At 35.4% G+C, this 20,137-nt stretch overlaps 1 protein-coding gene and 1 long non-coding RNA gene across 2 annotated transcripts; both read right to left on the reverse strand.

Moving 5' to 3' along the window:
* Positions 1 to 435: 435 nt before the first annotated feature.
* Positions 436 to 5,657, reverse strand: LOC138872620 (uncharacterized). The gene is made up of 2 exons (XR_011401093.1): positions 5,438 to 5,657; positions 436 to 4,994 (listed from the first exon to the last, which is right to left on the reverse strand). It is a non-coding gene; the product is annotated as an uncharacterized lncRNA (long non-coding RNA).
* Positions 5,658 to 6,816: 1,159 nt separating this feature from the next.
* On the reverse strand, positions 6,817 to 19,167 carry LOC104214203 (ubiquitin carboxyl-terminal hydrolase 14-like). The gene is made up of 20 exons (XM_009763846.2): positions 18,856 to 19,167; positions 17,940 to 18,114; positions 17,602 to 17,714; positions 17,169 to 17,505; positions 16,174 to 16,268; positions 13,563 to 13,696; positions 13,401 to 13,457; positions 13,191 to 13,268; positions 12,405 to 12,459; positions 12,295 to 12,327; positions 11,610 to 11,690; positions 11,007 to 11,205; positions 10,818 to 10,875; positions 10,625 to 10,747; positions 10,267 to 10,355; positions 10,073 to 10,162; positions 8,539 to 8,709; positions 8,333 to 8,451; positions 8,103 to 8,229; positions 6,817 to 7,273 (listed from the first exon to the last, which is right to left on the reverse strand). The coding sequence occupies exons 1-20, from the start codon at positions 18,949 to 18,951 to the stop codon at positions 7,095 to 7,097; spliced, it is 2,409 nt and encodes an 802-aa protein (XP_009762148.1). The 5' UTR covers positions 18,952 to 19,167; the 3' UTR covers positions 6,817 to 7,094.
* Positions 19,168 to 20,137: the final 970 nt, after the last annotated feature.

Here is a 20,137-nt window from a genome sequence, read left to right on the forward strand (position 1 = left end):
CTTATTTATAGGCATTTGAATGCTCTGACGAGGTAAGCGCTTACATCATAAGAATGTCGATGTAAGCGCTTACATCATAGGAATGTTGAGGTAAGCGTTTACATCACAAAAATGTCGATGTAAGCGCTTACATCATATTTTCATCTCTTTTTGATTTTTTTTTCTTTTGTTTTGTCTACTTTCACATACAATAATAGGTTTGGTCCTATCAAAAGTCACTCACCTAACCAATTTTACCAAACATGTCCTATCAAAAGTCACTCACCTAACCAATTTTACCAAACCTATATGACAAACTTTAACTGAGAAAGATATTGATCCCAAATCTCTCACATGAAAGTCACTCACCTAACCAACTCTACCGACCGCATGCTTCCCTTCCCAAAATATTTATTAGGTGAAAAAAGGTCACTTATGGGCTGTATACACTTGAGATTTGTCCTTTATAAACTCCTTTTATTTATTAAAGAAAAAAGGCATAGCGCATTGGTGCTATAAGTAATAATCAAACATTAAATCGACTCCTTATTCCAATTTGGTTAACTGGCATAAGATTATGTTCTCTTCACTTATAGATCAATGCTACAACGTCGAACAAGACACAAATTAAGGGGAGCTGTACTGATTTTAGAGAAAACATATTTTTTTCTATTAAGTAGATAATTACACTAAAATCTGACAGTAGTGGGACCCCAACAGCTCAAACCCATGACTTTGTTCAACGACTCTTCAGTTTTCCTAAACTTCTCGCCGGAGATGACCGCCGCAGAGGCCGCCGAAACTGTCGAGAATGTGCGAGCCGATGTATTGGACGCAGGTAAATTAGTCTTAGCATAGTGGTGCAGTGACCTCAAAGCGTAATTCCATCGAGCAAAACCTTGATCTTTTAATGCTTCTACAGCTCCAATACTTGCTGCTACAATCCATGCCGATCCCTTTGCTGCTGCGGCTGTTGCACTCATCTTCTTCTTAATTTCAACTATTGCTCAGGAGGGAAATTATGTAACTCTTTTTAATTTGGTTGGTGGGTTTGAGGATGCAACATCTTAGGTTGTGTATATATATATAGAGAGAGAGAGGAGAGGCAAACAAAATGAAGGAATAAAACTAGAGGCGGATTTGCCTATAGTTTAGGCAACACCCACTGTTTTGTTTTGGATTTACTTCCATAAAGTAATTAATATAAAGTGCTCGTTAAAAAAAGGCTTTAAAAACGACCGGCAGCTATGCTGGCAGAATTCTTTTGCCAAGTAAGTTTGCTGGTTAGGTTGGCCCATGGATTTTGGACTATATATTATGGGTTGTTTGGTGGGCAAATTTGATAGCTGCAAAAATATACTCCCTCCCTTTTAATTTATGGGAATTTATTTGGCTGGACATGAAGTTTAAGAAAAGAGAGAAGACTTTTAAATTTGTGGTGTAAAATGAGCCACAAATAATTTGTGTGGTTATAAATCATTGAATAAAGGTAACTTATTTTCCAATACATAAAGAGTGCATTCTTTTTTGCACGACTTAAAAAGGAAATAGGTTCACATAAATTAAAACGGAGGGAGTATAAAATGTGCTTATTTTATATAAAATATATATAAGTGCTTATTTTATATATATTAGCTACTCCCTCTGTTTCATATTAAATGAGGTACTTTCCTTTTTAGTTTGTTCCAAAACAAATGATATATTTTTAAATTTGGAAATAATTCAATTTTAAACTCTTCATTTTACCCACTTATATCATTAATGAGAAGTTTTTATAACCACACAAGTGTCATGGCCCCACAAACTTTTTACCCCTTAAGTTTTTAAGATCACAAATTTCAAAAGTCTTCTTTTTTTTAAAAGTCTGTGTCAAGTCAAAATATCTCGTATAATATGAAACAAAGGGAATATTATTTTAAAATGACTATATAGTGCTATTTTTCCTTGTTTGGTTGACATCTCCTTTGTATATGGACGACTGTAAGGAGAAAACGCGTGGAAGAAAATGTTGACAGAAAAAAAAGATCCATTAAATAACGGATTATAAACTGAGGATGCAATTAACATAGCAAGTGGAATTAGAGTAAAAATTTATTTAGCATTTTTGTTTGCATCAAACTAATTTATGGAAAACATGTATTTTTTATACTTCTATCTATTATTTCACCATAATTAAATATAATATAATTATATTAATTTTTAGTTTTTAACATTAAAATTTAAAATGAGATAAATATTTATTAGAGTTATAATCCCTAAACAACTTAGAGATCGTTTGGGTGGAAAGAATTTATCCCATGATTAATTATCCCGAGATTAGTTATCTCGAAATTAGTTATTCTACCTTTCCACATGGATTAAAAAACACTACAATCTCGGAAGAACTATCCCAAAATTAGTTATACCGCAGCTTTCTACCAACCAACATAGAAATAAATTCTTCTTAAATTTAGTCTTAGAAATTAATTACTACTATTCTTTATCGTCCCTCGTACCAAACGTTGGATAACAAAATGGGGAGTTGTGGTTTGAAATGAGGATAGTAGACAGAGTTAGCAGTTGAGTTGAATAGTCAGGTATTTGGTGTACTTTATTGATAGTACACCGATCTAATAATTCTTCAAATTACGAATCATTAAATATAATATAATATCAAGGGTTATACAATAGTTTGTGATATTAGCAATTCCAGATGACCGATCCTTTCTTATAATGATTAAATTGATATAGTTTTGACTCTCAAATAATTGAAGAAAATTGATATTTTCATATCTATAGTACTAATTACTTATATTCTCTTTACTTTGTTGAGCAGGGCTTATCATATTTTAACAGATATACCATCAAAGGATGCGGTGCAGTGGATGGAACTGTTCTTCTCTTGATAAGAGATCTCGGTTTGAGCCTGGTAAAAGTAATCTTTGCCGCATAGCGTATTCTTTTCTCTTTTTCTTTTTTCTTTTTTAAGAAAACAGAGACTTCTTTGTGTGGAAACTTTCTTGTATATGCCAAGATGCTTCATGTCTAGACATTTTTCGCTTTGGGTCCTTACATCAGTATATTTCATCTAGGGATGTATATAAATTGGTTGGTTTGAACTTTTTAATTATCAAACTAAATTAATGGTATCGGATTTTTAAATCTATAAACCAAACCAAATTAATAAAGTCGAGTTTTTCAATCTCGATTTTTTTCGGGTTTTCGATTTTTTTCGGATTTTCGATTTTTTTTTGGATTTTTGGATTATTTTTGGGTAAAGTCTTTATAGCACAAAATATGTAACTTGTGCTCTAAATATTTCTTTCCCTATTAGGATAAACAGTATAATGTGTTTTCCGGAAAAAACACAATTATATGAGGTGTGTCATGGCATTGTACTAAAATATTCAATAACAAAGATAATAAAATCGCATAAAGAAAATATTACATTAATAAGTCATAATAAAAAATTAACATAATCTAAAAATACTATATAGGTCATGCTAAAAATAAGTATTATTAGTTACACAACTAAGCAGTAAAGAAAAAGATAAATTAGGTTATGCATTTTTATTATAAACCAATACAAAACTAAATAGGTATCCAATATTATTATCATTCCTAGTGTTAAATTGAATTTCTTTTATTAGCATTAGTGTTCATTTGAATTTTACTTGACTTACTACTTGTGGGCTATAAAATTTATTGGTCCATTCAATGTTAAGTCCAGACTTTAAATAATATGTTTAAAGATAAAATTGTGAACAAGTTTAAGAAATATGTATAAATTATGTTACAATAAATATTTATATGTATAAAATGTTTTTAAAAAATGTATAAATATAATGTCGGGTTGGTTTGGTTTTGGTTTGACCTTTTTTTAGTTAAAATCAAACCAACCCAATTATGATCAGATTTTTTTCCAACATCAAACCACAATCGATTTCTTTTTTCGGTTTGACTCGAATTATCGATTTGGTGTGATTTAGCGATTTTCTTTGTATACCCCTATTATTTTCATCAATGTTTCTCTTAATTGTAGGTTTACCTAATAACGTTTCTAATATGATCAATATTGAATTTGTCCACACTCCACAGAACGAAATACCAACCAATTTAAAATGGAAAATTTTACATAAATGTCCCAAAAAAAGTTCTAACTTACCAATCTTTAGCCATTAATTATAGACTCCAAAACTAACCAATCACACCTAAAACAATTTATAACCACCCATATCGTATACTAAAAGTTTTTCTTATATCAAAGAGACTGAACAATTTACATATAAAAAAAATTATTTTTACTGTATGCACAGCAGTTCGGTGCGCACTGGCATATTATAATTAGGGGTTTGGCCATTTCCATTTAGATTTGTTAAGCAAACTTAGAGTTACCAAGTCTCACGTAAGCCATTTTATTCAGTTCTTTCAGTTCTATAACAAAAATAGTATATTTTTTTTCAAAATTGAAGTGTTTCGCTAAATTTTTAGAAGAAAAAAAAAATGCTTTTGAGTAGAAGCGGAAGTAATTTTGGAGAAACAGAAAAAAATAGTTTTTCCCTAGAAGCACTTTTGAGAAAAATACACTTAGAAACAGTTTTTAGAAGTTTGGCCAAAATACTAATTGTTGCTCAAAGGTGCTTTTCAAATTAATTTACCAACCACAAACTGCTTCTCACTAAGCTAGCGTTTGGTCATAGATTCCCAAATTTGTTTTAAAAAATCTGATTTGGGTGAAGTTTGGTTTGAAGAATAAAATCTGTTTGGATATAATTTTTCAAAACATATTTCACTTATTTTTGAAAAACATGAAATGTGACTTATACCCATAAGTTTTAAAAACTTTAAAAAATACCCAACAACTCTGAAGAAAATTCATACAAAATAAGCGAAACAAATCTAAAGAAAATTATTCATACAAACAAGTGAAACAAATCTAAAGAAAATTTATACAAATTTTAGCAAATTACCTTCAAATTTTATCTTTGCGGTGGATTGCCACAGATTGACACAACAACTTTAGCGAAGGTTTTCTTCTGTTTATAGAGAAGGGTAAAGCCGCGTGAGTTTAATGAGGGAAAAGTAAGTAGATATAAATTAATTGGGTCATAATAACAGAAAGTGTTTTTTATATATAAAATACAAAAGTTTAGGGCAAGTTTTGAAATTTTTTTTAAAACCAAATGGTAATATTTTAGGTCAAAAACAGCTCTTGAGCTGATTTTGGAATTTGAAAATTGTCAAAATACAGATAAAATCTATAAAAATGCAGGTATTTGTCAAAAAAAATTGGCAAAATATATGATCGAACGGGAGCTAAAAAAAATACTTTTAAGAAAAAATATTTCTCAAAATAAACTGATTTTCGAAGTTAGGCGAAAAGACTATTTACTACATCCTCCTTCACCTTACTGACAGAGTGAGTTATATATAGCATAGTTTTCGAAAAATTATGAGGAGTAGAGAGGAGACAACAAACCTGTACGATTTGCAATAAATCATTTAACTATTTGTAAAATTGTTCCTTCAGAGAAGTAAAAACATGATTGAGGAAAAGGAATTGGAAAAAGTGGCAAAGTCCAAATGCCAAATTAAAGACTTCACATAAATTGTCATCAACGCTGCACTCAATGATGTTTCTAAGCACTCTGCATTTGCTACTACTATTGCTTTCTCATTTTTCTTTTCTTTTTTCCTGGGAAAACTCTTATTTCACATTATTTTGTGTCCAGCCATTTCACTTCCTTTTTATCTTAGTCCAACCTATTAATTTAGTAGTTGAAGTACGTTACGAGTTGGAGTAGTACATTTGGATTTGAATCTATTGCACTTTCCAATTTTAACTATCCTAAGATTGTACTTGACTCTACAATCCATATGCACCTATCATTCAATTGTACTAGACGACGCTCTGTACTGCTGCTAAATGGAAACCCACTCCTTTTTTTTTAAGTTTCCTTATTCAATCATAACAACTGCACAAGCCATTAAAAAACTGTTAACGAAAAATAAGTATCAAGTGTTGCAGAACCTAAAACACAGATTATACAGTTAGTAGATCCGTACTTCAAAAATCCAATACGAACATTATTCTACAATTTCACAAAAAATGTCTCTTTTTACAGCATATTTAGACAGTAAATATTTCTGAGTTTTGTTTCACTAAATCTCTTGTTTGTCTCCTCAAATGGTAACTTCCTAGCTGTTCTTGTGACAAAGAAGCAAGAGAAGTTTTTGCGGTTGGTTTTGTATGATTACTTACCAATTACCACTAAGGCGAATAACTAACCAAAATTTACCGGCACTTTTTTCTATCCCCACTCCCTGCTACTATTTATAAGTATCTTTTTGAGTTCTGAGAACAGCTTTTAGCTGGAAAAGCCATTTCGCGTCTTATAGTTGCAAACAAACTAAAAATACAAAATGGCAATTTGTAATTCTGCATTTGCATTTGAAGGGCTATTGGTTCCTAAACTTGGCCTAGAGTTTAAGGTGGAGACGTCAGTCAAAAATGTGGTGCTACTTGTGTTTATAAACATTACAAATACTCTGTTACCTTACAACTTGACCAATAGAAAAATAAATTGAAGGAAAAGTGGTCGGTATGGAAATTGAGTAATATAAACCAAATACATAGACAGCCCCACAAAGTTAGCCACATTTTTTCATTTAGACACCTAAACTAAGGCTGAAGCTGTTTCTGTTACCTATTAGACACCTCATGAGGATGGTTTCTGACTTTATGTTATCTATTAGACACCTCACGTAGTGCCTGCTGAACAATCAACTACCACCATTTAAATAAAAAACCAAAACACAACAGTAAAAGCTTCAGAGAGAGAAATCAGAAAAGTAACGGAGGAAGCAAAAAGATGAATCCATAAGAACCAGTAGAACAAAACGACCCCTACATACATGGAAGATAGATCTATCCAAATCCAGGTCCTGAAGAAGTTACACTCTTCTACTTGAGATTTGAATTTCCCTAAGATTTAGGCATGTGAAGTATGTTATGAGACACTTGTAGTATGTATTCAACCAGCATAACATATGACAATAGCAAGCTATGATTCCAGAAGTTGCTTGGTCCTGCATGCGTATCCCGACATTTTATCTAGCTCTCGGGTGTCCATTGTTCAACTCTCAAGTCTTTCAAAAAAGTAGAGGTATCCCATGTCCAGCGGGGGATTTTTTGAGACCCCAACTTTTTCATCATTGAAAATCACCCACCTGCCATCTTTGTGAATATGAGCAACATAATGACCACACTGTGTAGATGTGCCAATGTGGCTCACGAATCCTAGGAGCCTGTATCCTGTTTATTATCCAAAATAAACTTGGTCAGGCCAAGCAGCATAAAATTATCTAAAAGTAAACCTAAATGTCACCATCAAGGATAGTGATTTGTATTGAACGAAATACACAATACAATGCTATTGGATTTATGCGTAAGAACCTTTTGAAAGAGAATTAGGAACTTCTATCATCCTAAAGAGAATTTGCAAGTAGTCATTTATCGACATTGCAAAACCAAAGAAACAGGGCCCATAAATAAATTTACTATGTTGTGAAATCTAATTTGCAGCCCTTGATAGCAACATAATTTAGTGAAAGAAACCTGTGTCTCCAAATAAGAAAATAAAAGTTTAGATCAAGAAAAGCATATAGCATCTTTTCTGACAATTCTCAGACCACCACAAAGTGAGAAACCAAGGGGTGGAGCTTTAGTAGAAGAGCAACTTTCCCTCCACCCAGTAGCTGAAGGTTTGTGACACGAAGGGGTGAAAAGTGAGAAATCATTGTTGCCCCTGTGAAGGGGGAGGAAGGAGAGCTACCAAATGAAGAAAAAGAAACCATGACCAAGATGATTAAACCCAGGTGGATTCAGTAATTGGAAGTTAAGTGGAAAAGTTTTAAGCAGTAGAACTAGCATATTCCCTGATAGAAAATCCAAGACCAGATTAAGCAGGAATTTTATAGCTAAAAATTGTCTCATTCAATAAACTAAGAGGATCTTCACCTACTACACCACTTAATAAACGGGCTAATGATCCTTGTCTCGTGCATTTGTTAAGAATATATCAGATCCAAGTAAAAGCATGAAAGCTGTAAATCAACAAGTAGAACCGAGATAGGGAACTAACTTCCTCCTCCATCAGGCAGCAAGGGATCAACTGCAGCTCCACCACTAGTTGCAGCATCCATGTCTGATGCAGCAGAAGCACTAGGATTGCTAAAAATCCATTCAGTAGCTCTTTCAACATCACCACCCTATGAACAGACAAGAACAGAGAAAGGGCAAAACATGAACCATGTCATAGGCAGTAAATAACAAGGAGCAAGCTCAAAAAACCCGTGCAAATGAGAAATTTACCGATGCCTTCAGAGCCCTACAAGCAAGTTTCTCCTCAAAACCAAAGGAAACCAGCGTATCAATTTTTGATTGATCGATATCAGGATTTTGCACGTTTTGTGATATAGGAGCATCAATATCTGGGAAGAAATTACACATCAACATCATGCTTCTAATAATTGCAAAGACTTGATGAACTTCTGCTCAGAGGAAATATCAAAAAACACCTGAATCATTCATGTTCTCAAGTAACCAATTCATTGCTGCCTCTACTCCACTATTGGAAGTATTAATTGCAGCCTTCTGACAATGAAGAAGATTAAATCCCATTGAAACAAGTTGTGCAACAATATCCTCATTAGCCAGAAGCTTTGTTGATTGCTCACCATCCCCAGCATCTGGTTTATGGACCAGTAATGAAAAATAATGAGCAATTTAGAACTTATAAACACATGAGAGAAGCCAGCCATAGAATTGACATACAAGTAGTTATCACAGCCAAAAACTTCTAAAGACAATTATGCGATGATCATATACAAAAGACTGAAAGAGATGCACTAAAAAGCTGTTAACATAACCATCCCGGCATCCCCCATCTTGAAAATCTCCCAGGAATTAAAACAATCACAAGCTGGAAGAATGAGAAACACCAAAGGGCCTACTAGAAGCAACTAATTATCTAGAGCAGGAATTAGAGTAAATGGTGACCCGAATTCTATTTCATGAAATATAGATATCTGAGGTATGTACTGTCAGGTCAATATTGGCTTCTCTCTACACATAGGTAGCTATCTCCTGTTGCTACTCCCACCCGTATAAAATAACTAGCACGCAATAAAATAACACTATCAGACCAGAGAACGTAACACTACCAATAATGGAGCAACTGAGGTTTACTGCTTAAAAACATTCAGCAAAAACTTTATGGAAAAAAATTGAACTAAGACATAATAAAACACATTTAAAATACATGGACATCGGGTTCATCATTTCAGTGCCCAATCAATAGAGATACCCAAATCATGTTACAGCCTACAGGGATCATGGAACGAACTAAATAAAACTAAGCAATGTTCTTTGGTTTCTCAACAGACACATCAACTGAACAAGCAATCCACCAATTGATCCAGAGAAAACATTGCAAGCTAAAAAGGAGCAAGAAAATTTTGTTCCCTTACTAGGTCAATAATAACTTACAACAACAACAACAACTACCCAATAACTTAGCAATGTGCAGATAAAAGAATAGAATTAAAAACTTAGAATAAAATACTCAAAATGAATGAGACTGATCCCAGACACCAACCTTGTCTTACAAAAAAAAAAAGGGGGGGGGGGGGGCACCCAAAAGTTGTGCATCGTTCCACGCCCTAAAGACTACCAATATTTTTGACGAGAAAGATTGCAAGAAATTACTTTGTTTTTTGATCGGTAATGCAATCACTTTTAGTTCCAAAGGTCTTTGCCACACTTCCTCTAACAGAAAGCAAAGACCTCATCATTGAAGTATACGAGCGATGCAGTGCAGATTCCCACATTTTTGAAGATTTATCTCTTCAATAAGTGAGAGGATTGAAGTGCAAAAAATTCTTGAAAAAAATTGAGAAGCTACAAAAGGGAGGCAAGGCAGAAAAGAAGTCCTATGAGATAAAAAGATAGACATGCTCATATTATTCCTATTCACAAAACATTATTGGGCATAAATGAAAGACATTTTTCCAAGATCACTAAGAGATTAGTAAAAAACAAGGAGATACAAACCACTGTCAGGTAATAGCTCTTCTCCTGGTTGAATACCATTACTTCGCATGCCACTTATGTCAATGGTTTCAGGGACATCTATGTAGACATCTAAAAAGTCCATCACCAAAAAAAAAATAAAAAAAAATAAGCAATTTAACAAGATCAAACAATGGGCTCGTTAGAAGTATTCCGCTAAAGAAACAATGACATACCAAGCTTCTTTGGCACCCAGCCTTCCTCCATAACAAATTTTCGCATGTGCAAAACCAGATAATCTGGAAAAGAAGTCAAACCTGCAGTTCTATTTATAAACAAAGTTAAAAAGGATAAAAAGTAGAATCATCAGGTAGGATGCTCAAATAAATAGATAAAGGTGCCAGTCACTGGGCATTAATTTCTTACAAGGCACCTATAATCTCTAGAGGAAACTGTGCATGTTGTGACAAAGCCAAAAGATAAGATACTAGGCAAACAACAAAAGAAGTCAAGCTAAACTACATCTGAGAAGCCGCAAGCAGAGGGAGATGAAAATTGGAGAAACAAAATTTAAGGGGAGAATAGCAAGTTTACTTTATAGCCGTTGTCCTAGCCTTTAAAGCTGTGCTGTAAAACTCATGGACCTCCTCAGGAGCTGAAAAACAATCTAAGCAATCCTTCAATGACACCCTCGGGCGGACAATTTCGTCAGCAGACCTGCAGAAACCACACATTTAGCAGAAGTATTATATGAAAGGCAAGCATGGATCAACTAGTCAAGACTCACAGTTCTTTTCCTTCTGCAGCTTTCTTACTCTTCAAATTTTGGAATTCTGCTAACTCTTCTGGAATTTCACACCAAATGAAATATAAGAATAGAGCCAGTAATGGATATCAAGCTCTTCCGGAATTTCATAACAAACAAATGTAAACTAAGAGCAGGAAGAGAGAGCAATAAACAAGACAGAAAATTCACTTTTATTGATGGCCTTTTCCAAAGGGATATTAAGAGAGAGAATATAATCATTCCTCCTGTTGTAAGCAACTTTGCCTGAGGGACATTGGAGGCGTTCTTCAATACCAAACTTGAAGCTTCTTGACGGATCAAAATCAGGTTTCCCAGAGTTCATCCGTTCAACTTGATCAATAAAATGCAGGAAGAACTCTAAGGCATCCTAGATATAAGTTGCTATTAGTAAACAATAAGAATAGTGATAGCCATGGTAATGGCAACAAACCAGAATGAATAGAATTGCAAAACAAAAAGACAAAACCGACTAGGTCTCAAGGGAAATGAAGGGAAGGGACCATGAAGCCAACATGAGCATACACAACAGTTCTGACCACCTTGGTTGCAGACAAAATGATAAGAAAGCCACAAGCGCCGATGAAAGCATCAAACAAGCCACATATTTTATCAGCTGGCTGGAAAGAGCTCAAATGAAATTTTTCAGCGTGACGCAATACCGAGAGATTGCCGGACTTCTTTTAGTGCTGAGGTGTTATCACGCTTTAACCTAATAATCAAAAATTAAAAACAATCTTCTGGTTGTAGAAGTTCCCAAGAATGCCGGCGTACCTGTTGTCTCATAGTTGAAAATTCAGGGTGGCTAGCAGCTATTACTGACTTGAACATTCTGGGACGGATACCCTCCTGTTTCTAATAAGTGAAGAGAGCAAACAAATGATTAATAAGAGAGGGAAGATATAGATACGGGTGAAATGATATGGTGAAAACAGAAAAGACGAAAGAAAAAACTCATGAGTTAATGTTATGAACAATATATAAGAGGTATCTAAAACACGCCTCACACCTGAAATACAACAACAACAACAACAACAACCCAGTATAATCCCACAAGTGGGGTCTGGGGAGGGTAGTGTGTACGCAGACCTTATCCCTACCCTAGAGTAGAGAGGTTGTTTCCAATAGACCCTCGGCATTCAAGTGCACTACCCCTAAGTAATGAGCATGATTTGTTAATGCACAACAAATGAAAAATTGGAAGCTTTAACAACTGTTTTGGGAAATTTACTAAAAAAAAGTAAGTCAATAAACCGGATATCACAAGTTCTGGACGAAGGTTTGTAACCAACATTCATTTTAAGGCATTGTCATCAATCTTCAAGGAAAATACATCTTATTGCTGCATCGGCAGCAAATTTCTATCATAATATTAACAAAATAAATAATATGGACTACTCTTAAGAGTCAACCATGTAGATGCAATCATAAAATATAACAAGTTCATATGAGATTTTACCGGTGAGCTTGCAGCACTTGTAGTATCATCCTTCTGAATCACCATGGATTAACTATTAGCTACTAAGAAAAAAGACAATACAAAAAGGAATGAAGTACTCACACACATACCTCCAGAACAGGAGCCGAATATTTACCAGAAAGCAAGCCATGAGCCAGTTTCGTTCTGCCAGAATACAGGTCAGCTATCAACAAGTTAAGAGCACACAACAAGTTCATAACAGCTTTCATGAACAAAATCTTACCAAATATGCAAATTGAAGCATGGAAAAGGCTCTGTTACAGGGATCAGTATTTATACTACTACTACACCTCAATTCCGAATTTATTGTGTAAGCAATATGAATCCTCAATTAGGAATCAGTGTTTATGCGACCAGAAAATTCAGCTAACTGCAGAACTCTAGTCATCGTCACAGTACAGCCTAATTTGCAGTTACAGGTCTGAACAAACCCTGCTGGATACCCCTCTCCCCACGAAAAGACCCCGAAAAGAAAGAAAAACTCCCTCCGTCACATATGAAGGAATGCAATGTTGGTGCTAATCTTTACATAAATTCATTTTTCATATTACTCCTTGTTCATTAGACTTGCCCGTAACAATGTCTCATTGGTATCAACAATTCAAGCAAATATGCTTTGCAGAATATGAATATCTTCTCAAAATTGTTAATTAGGAGTGCCAACGGAGGAATTCAGTTTGAAAATGCATAAAGTGTGTGCAGTGACTACCATCCTGTAACAATGAGAAACGTAAGTAGAACTCAGTATCCAGCAAGACATGCTTTGCTGCTATGCAGATTTTTGTAGAGCAGTAGAGTGCACAACAAATGCAATAGCTAGTTGAGACGTAATGGTAATGGTAAACTGGAAAAATGAATAGATCCAAGCTACTCACAGCTGCATGTTAAGATCTACAGTTGGATCAGCAGGAGCCATACTGAAAGCTGCTTTCAGACTTTGATCTGAATAGTATCTGATAGAAGATATGGCATCAGATGGGAAGATGTAGAAAAGAAGGAAATCCCAAAACCACTTTAACATAAATGACATTTTCCTTCAATAAATGAACATCAAAGACATTTGCCACAAATAACATTTATCTTACTTTAAACAAAAGGAACGCATCGAGAACACAACCTGCATTGTAGCAGCCAAGTAGCAACTGCAAGAAAGATATATGAGACCAGACAGTTTCATACGTTTCTTTCTTAAAATGAATATAAGACATGCAACGTTGGCCAAGCAGCACTACTAAGGCTAGCCGCACCTGTTACCAAGATTGACTAATCCAGTGTAACCAGGTCCAAAAAGTGGTTCAACATCCTCACCCGTTTCTTGAATCCGGTTCCAATCAAAATTAATATTTTGGTCTAGCTCTCTCTCAGCAGTCGTCATTTCAGTCTGGGAAAAACAAAAAGAATTAGTCGTAATAATAGGAAGAGATGTAATGATGGGATTAGTAACTTATTAGTATCAGTTTTATGTAGATAATAATTAACAAGTGATTGCTCAATCGCCTCAAATGAAAATGATCACAAAGTATGTAACCAGTTAAAGGATAATTTCTAGTTGTACTTACAGAATATGACTCCAAATAATGGGAAGAAATCGAAGTAAGATTTAATAGGTTAGAGAAGTAATCATATAGGAAAGAATATCATTTTCTTAGCTGGCATCATGCTTAAAATAGGGCTGCAAATGAGCAACTCCAGCTGAAAGACTAAACAGAATTGAACCAACTCTAAGGCCCATTATTATGGAACATTTCCCAATCTTTAGTCTATTGACCTGTCATATCTGTATACATCTTTACTCCTCTAACATACTATAATGCTGGATGATTCCATTTATTAATCACTAAAAACTATCCATCCACGAAGTGTGGACACCAAACGTATTGTCATACAGCTTTTTTGAATATGTCAAATGTATTGTCACATATCTACAGGTTGATAAACACCCACAGAAATACTCCGCCTGCCCCAATTTACGTGACACTTTCCGCTTTTCAAGATTCAAACTTCTTAATTTTGACCGTGCATTTGGACATAAAATTTTCAAGTTTCTCGAAGTAAAATTTACATATTCGGAAACTACGTAAAAAAGTATATAAGTCACAACAATTAATAATTCAAAATATTTAAAAGGTATATAAAAGAATTAAGGTCAAAGTATAATTCTTTAGACTCACGAAATCCTAACGCCGTCACATAAATTGGGACGGAGGGAGTATCGCACTTGTTGCACATGAGTCTATTTTTCTTCATTCTAAGTTCCAATCTCATAGTCCTCAAAATTAGAAAGCATAATTTCTCAATTGGACACAAATATGTCAAAAGGATTTGAACTCCTTGTCTCCCTTTCTTAGCCACAAAGACCTGAAGCTGACATGTACTCAGGATATGTAATAGTGTCACTGGTAGAATAGAACTACTTGAAAACAAAGATTTGTGACATGACTCAGCTTCTTCCAGAAACCTTTCATGTTAACCCCCAAATCTCACACTAACGCCATTTTAAAACCATACCTTTCGACATATACATCAGAGAACCTCCTTTTAAGTTCCCTCGCCTACCAAAAAGAACCCTCCACTCCCCCATTTTCACCTATGCAAAGGCTTCTTGTACTCTTCTGTGTCCCTCAAGCATTAGTTAACCCATGCATATCTATTGCATGTGACAACACATTCTTAACATTTTTCTTAGATATTCCATGCAAAAGAATATGACCCAATATTAAAAATGTCCCCTACCATGAAGGTGCCGTCAAAACTTAAAGGTATGTTTTATAGAGCGGTGGTCAGACCGACTATGTTGTATAAGGCTGAGTGTTGGACAGCCAAGAGCTCCCATGTCCAGAAGATGAAGGTAACAGAGATGAGAATGTTGAGATGGATAGGTTAGATAGGATTAGGAATGAAGTTATTCTGGACAAGGTGGGTGTGGCCCCATTAGGACAAGATGCGAGAAGCGAGACTTAGATGGTTTGGACATATGAGGAGGAGAAGTACAGATGCCACGGTAAGGAGGTGTGAGGGGTTGACAATGGAGGGCCCAAGGAGAGGTAGAGGTAGGCCAGAATTGAGGAGAGATCATTAGGCAAGACATGGCGCAACTACAGCTGACCGAGGACATGAAAGAAGATGTGGAGGTTGAGGATTAGGGTAGTAGGTTAGGTAGGCTAGATTGTTAATATCGGTAGCATTAGTACGTACTCTGCTTTTTGCTGGTAGTAGGTTTCTATGACTACCTGTCGTTTCTTGCATTTTGGTCATCTTACTATCTTCTTATTATTTATACTGCTTTTACATGGCTTCTCGGTGTTGTTCCTTCCCGTTTTTCTTTTCATTAATGTGGTGCATATGCTTCCCTGAGCCGAGGGTCCATTGGAAACAACCTCTCTATCTCCACAAGGTAGGAGTAAGGTCTGTGTACACACTACCCTCCCCAGACCCACTATGTGGGATTATACTAGGCATGTGGTTATTGTTGTTGTTGTTGTTACCTTGAAAATTTTTCCTCTCCAACTGTGACCTGACAATTTCTGGATATCAAACTCATTGAGACCCTAAGTTTTTTTGTTTTCAGGAACTGATTTCGAATAAATTATATTTCTATACAATATTAAAATTGAGTAATGATCAAACACCCCACATGCCATTAAGATCTTTAAAAGCTTCAAGTTCTACTCTTTCAAAAGAGAATTACTTTGTTCAGCCACATGTCCTTCCTCCCTTATGACTAGCCATCATTTTGCATAAGAAATATAGCTGAATCAAGAACCGAACACATAACATTTTGTTAGATTTTAGCCATGCACATCATTCATACTTCTTACATGAGTAAAATACACAACGTTCATCTATACAGCTGCTAACCTTTTGCAAGGATGAGAAGTCAATACCAAAATGTGCCAGATGTTGAGCTAAAAGTGGGTCAACAACGCTTTCATCCTCTGGATAGGAGAAAACATCTGAGCTGCCAAAGTTTGCAACCAATTAGTAATCAATGAAAGACAAAAAGGCACTTTAACATGTTACAAACAAGGCAATAGCATCAATGTAGCAACCAGTCTAGCAAAGTCTAGTTACAGGGCCCTATTCCATTATCAGGATCTTAACTCCTGCATAGCACGTCTAAAGAACATGTACAAAGCACTTAATACCAATTCCACGATAAGAAAGTAGTTTGTTCATTAGCTCTTTCTTTCTTTCTTTCTTTCCTTTTTCTGTTTTGTTTTTGAGGGGTGGGGGTGGTTCGTAAGTGCACATATTCTGCGAACCTCCACCTTACACCAATGAAGTCACTAAAATAAAATCAAAACCAAATAACATCCAGAATGATGAAATTTAAACAGTTAAGCAAGTTGTTCAGTTCAAACCAATAACTAATGCTTTCATTTGACCATAGGCTTACTAGAGAGATATGACTATACACAGGCATTGTCATACTGGGAGAGCAATTTAAGTCTTGGAAAGCTCTCTTTGAATGACGACTTCAAGAAAGAAATTAAAAAAAAGGACTAGCTTTGTTGTCCAAACAACCATAAGTTACATTCCACAAATCATAAACCAAGCAGATCTGCAGTTAAAATAATTGCGGTGCTTATAGTTGAACTGGGAACACCCAAGTAAAAAAAAGAGGCCAGATAGAATTGATGTCGTTCTCAAGATCAACCAAAACAAAAAGAACAGCTACCCAGAAACTCCAGTCAACCAAAACAAAAAGAAGAGTTAAGCAACAAATCAAGTTAGCCAAAACAAAAGAAGAGCTAAGCAGCAGGTCCAGTCAACCAAAACTGAAAAAAGAGCCACGCAGCAATTCCATAAACAGCTCTGATCATGAGGATACACAACTTATAAGATGGCATTACCTGCCCCCTCCAAATCAGCAGTTATCGTCCCAAGCTTTACAGCAAGTGGGTAACCAGTTTCTCTGTAATGGTTAACAGCATGGTCATTACCACCAGTTCCATCCCAATTTTTCCTACCACATAGGATAGTTCCATCAGTTAGATTCAGCCAAAGATTTTCAGTTTTATCACACTTGGCACATTTCCAGCCCACTGGTGGAACAACAACTCCATTGTCAAGCTGTAGCAGATCCGTGGCATATTTACTGACAAGCTTCTTATCAGCAGTCCAAGACGCCAGTTGCTCTTTTCTCTCAGCACCTTCAGCTAGTAAAACAGCATCAACTGCCAATCTTACCTGCAAGTTTGGGATGAATGTAAGCAATATATAGATGTGTTCATTTTACTGCAAACAAAAAGAAAACTGTGGAAAGATATAAAAAGAAATATGTACCTTTTCAGGCAATTCCACTGATGGGAAAGGAAGAGTAACATAATCAGGCAATATAACTATTTCATACGCTTCTTCGTACTGGGGTTCACTATTATCAAACCCTCCGTCGATACCTAGAAGGAAAATGCATAAGCCAAGTCAATCAATCAATCAACTATGCTTCAATCCCAAATTAGTTGTGATAGGCTAAACTCTGATAAAAATCAGAAAATGGGAACTTATACAGTTCTTTATTCTTTTTTTTCTATTTTGCCCTAGATTTGAAAACTTGTATAGTTGTACGCTAAAGTGCATTCAAACTAGTATACTACATGTGAAATGCTTAACAGTTTAAATACCTATAGCCAAGAGAGTGGGTTTTTTGGAAGGTCTATCTTCGGCATCTTCTGTCTTCTTTGTCTGCTTTATATGCAGATAAACTGAGTTCCCAGTCTTCTCATAGTTCCAACCAACATAATCCTTTCCAAATGCAAGAAAAGCATTCATATCAACAAACAGCCCACCCTCGGATTTCTGGAAAAAAACAGCAATGAAACATTTACAACCGTAACTAAATAAATAGAAACTGCTTCATAAGTGAAGATATATTTCCTAATTGAGCATTATCGAATACGGACGTAAAAGATCAAACTAATAAGTCAGCACCATTATGGCATTTCATAGAGGCTATACAACAACTACTACCATGCGCCAATCCTAAACTAGCTGGTAATGGCTAAATGAATACTCTATATCCATTCCGCTCTATTTTGACCCTGTTCCTACAACTTCATAGCAGCTTTAGGAAAACAAATAACTCCCGGCAGTAGCAGAGCTATGTAGAGCCAAGGGCTTCAACTGAATCCCCTTCGTCAGAATATTATACTGCATAAATAGGGCAAAAATGAATTTCTTTTGTTTACATATAAACTATAGTGTAGTTGCAAAGGAGTTCAAAAGTCGCTTTAGGTCACAAGTTCAAACTCTAAGTATGACAGTTCTAGTACTTTTTTTTTAATCCCCTTGCATAAATTCCTGGCTCGGCCACTGACTCGAAGTACTAATCAACTGCAGGCTTCTAACCAAATCAGAGTGAACCATAAACCCTAGAAGAAACTCGTTAACCCTACAGGACTAACATGCACTGACCTTATTAAAAATGGCACAAGGCCAATAATTACAATCTTAACTATATAACCATAACAACTTCCAGCAAACGATGTGAAGTAAAAAAAGAGCGAGATGATAATTGAATATTGGAATTAAGGATTTTACCGGATTATCGAAAGAAATGCAGCACTCGTGCTTGTAGATACGATTTGTTGGCTCTGGAATCCGAACCCGGCCAAGGTTCGATCGGAGGACCTCCATAGGGTTCTATTCTTCTGTTAAAATCAGCGAGGGCAAGAGTATGAAGAGATGAATGAATATTACAACAACAAGAAAAACAAGAATGCGTGGATTCTTTGCTCAAATGTTCAGCAACCGCCTTTCTCCCAAATGAAGAAACCAGGCTATGGACTAGGGACTATGGACTATGGAGTTTTTGGGCTTTTTTGTTATGTACTGGTTAGGTGTCTCCAAAGACCTACTAAGCTTTTGTCCCCGTTTTCACGCCAGAATTAGAGAACACTACTTTGCATTTTTACGGTACTAATATATCGGTTTCTGTTGCTTTTTTTTAGCCGAGGCTCTTCTGGAAACAGTCTCTCTACCCTTCGGGGTAGGGGTAAGGTCTGCGTACATATTACCTTCCCCAGACCCCACTTATGAGATTATATTGGATCGTCATTGTTGTTGTTGTTGTACTTTGCATCTAATACCCCTCGCGCCTCGAACATCAATTCACTTTTCTCCTTTCTTTCCTAAAAATCTTTTTTTAGCTATATTTAAATAATTTATCAACATAAAATCTTGATTTACATTCAATGGTATTTTTTTGTATCTTACAAATTATTTTCTTGATTCAATTTATTATCATCTAATTAATAAAAATATGTAATTAGTGTATAGGGTAAAATATATTCATATTAACTAATCACATGAGAAAGCGACGCGTGGAGCCGGAGACAGAAGACAGTCGGGCCCGAAGGCAATGATCTCGTTTGTTATCGGAGAGAATGATATTCATGATGGCGAGATAAATGTCTGTCACTCGGTAGCACTTATTGGAGAATATTCTATAGCATTAAGTATATGGTGCACTATAGAGAATATGGCATTCGCTGCCTACCGTTACACATTCTTTGATGGCCCTCATAATTGTCATTAAAGAGGAGCTTAATTCTAGGACCTTGTTCCCTAGTTGCAACTATAAATAGTGAGTCCTATTATCATGGTGAGGGGCACGAATTTTCTGACAAATATATACTACACTTTGTTCAAAGTTTAATATACTTTTATCTTTTGCTCGTTTATATTATTATTATTGCCCCCAGAAGCCTTGCTCTCGGAATCACGATTTCTGCTGCTTTATCTCAACCCCAAGGCTAAGTCTTATATTTTCGTCTAATTTTTTTTATCAATTGGGATCAAATTAATTTTCTTGTCTATAAAT

This window comes from Nicotiana sylvestris, chromosome 7 (assembly GCF_000393655.2).
Source record: "Nicotiana sylvestris chromosome 7, ASM39365v2, whole genome shotgun sequence".
Classification (NCBI taxonomy): domain Eukaryota; kingdom Viridiplantae; phylum Streptophyta; class Magnoliopsida; order Solanales; family Solanaceae; genus Nicotiana; species Nicotiana sylvestris.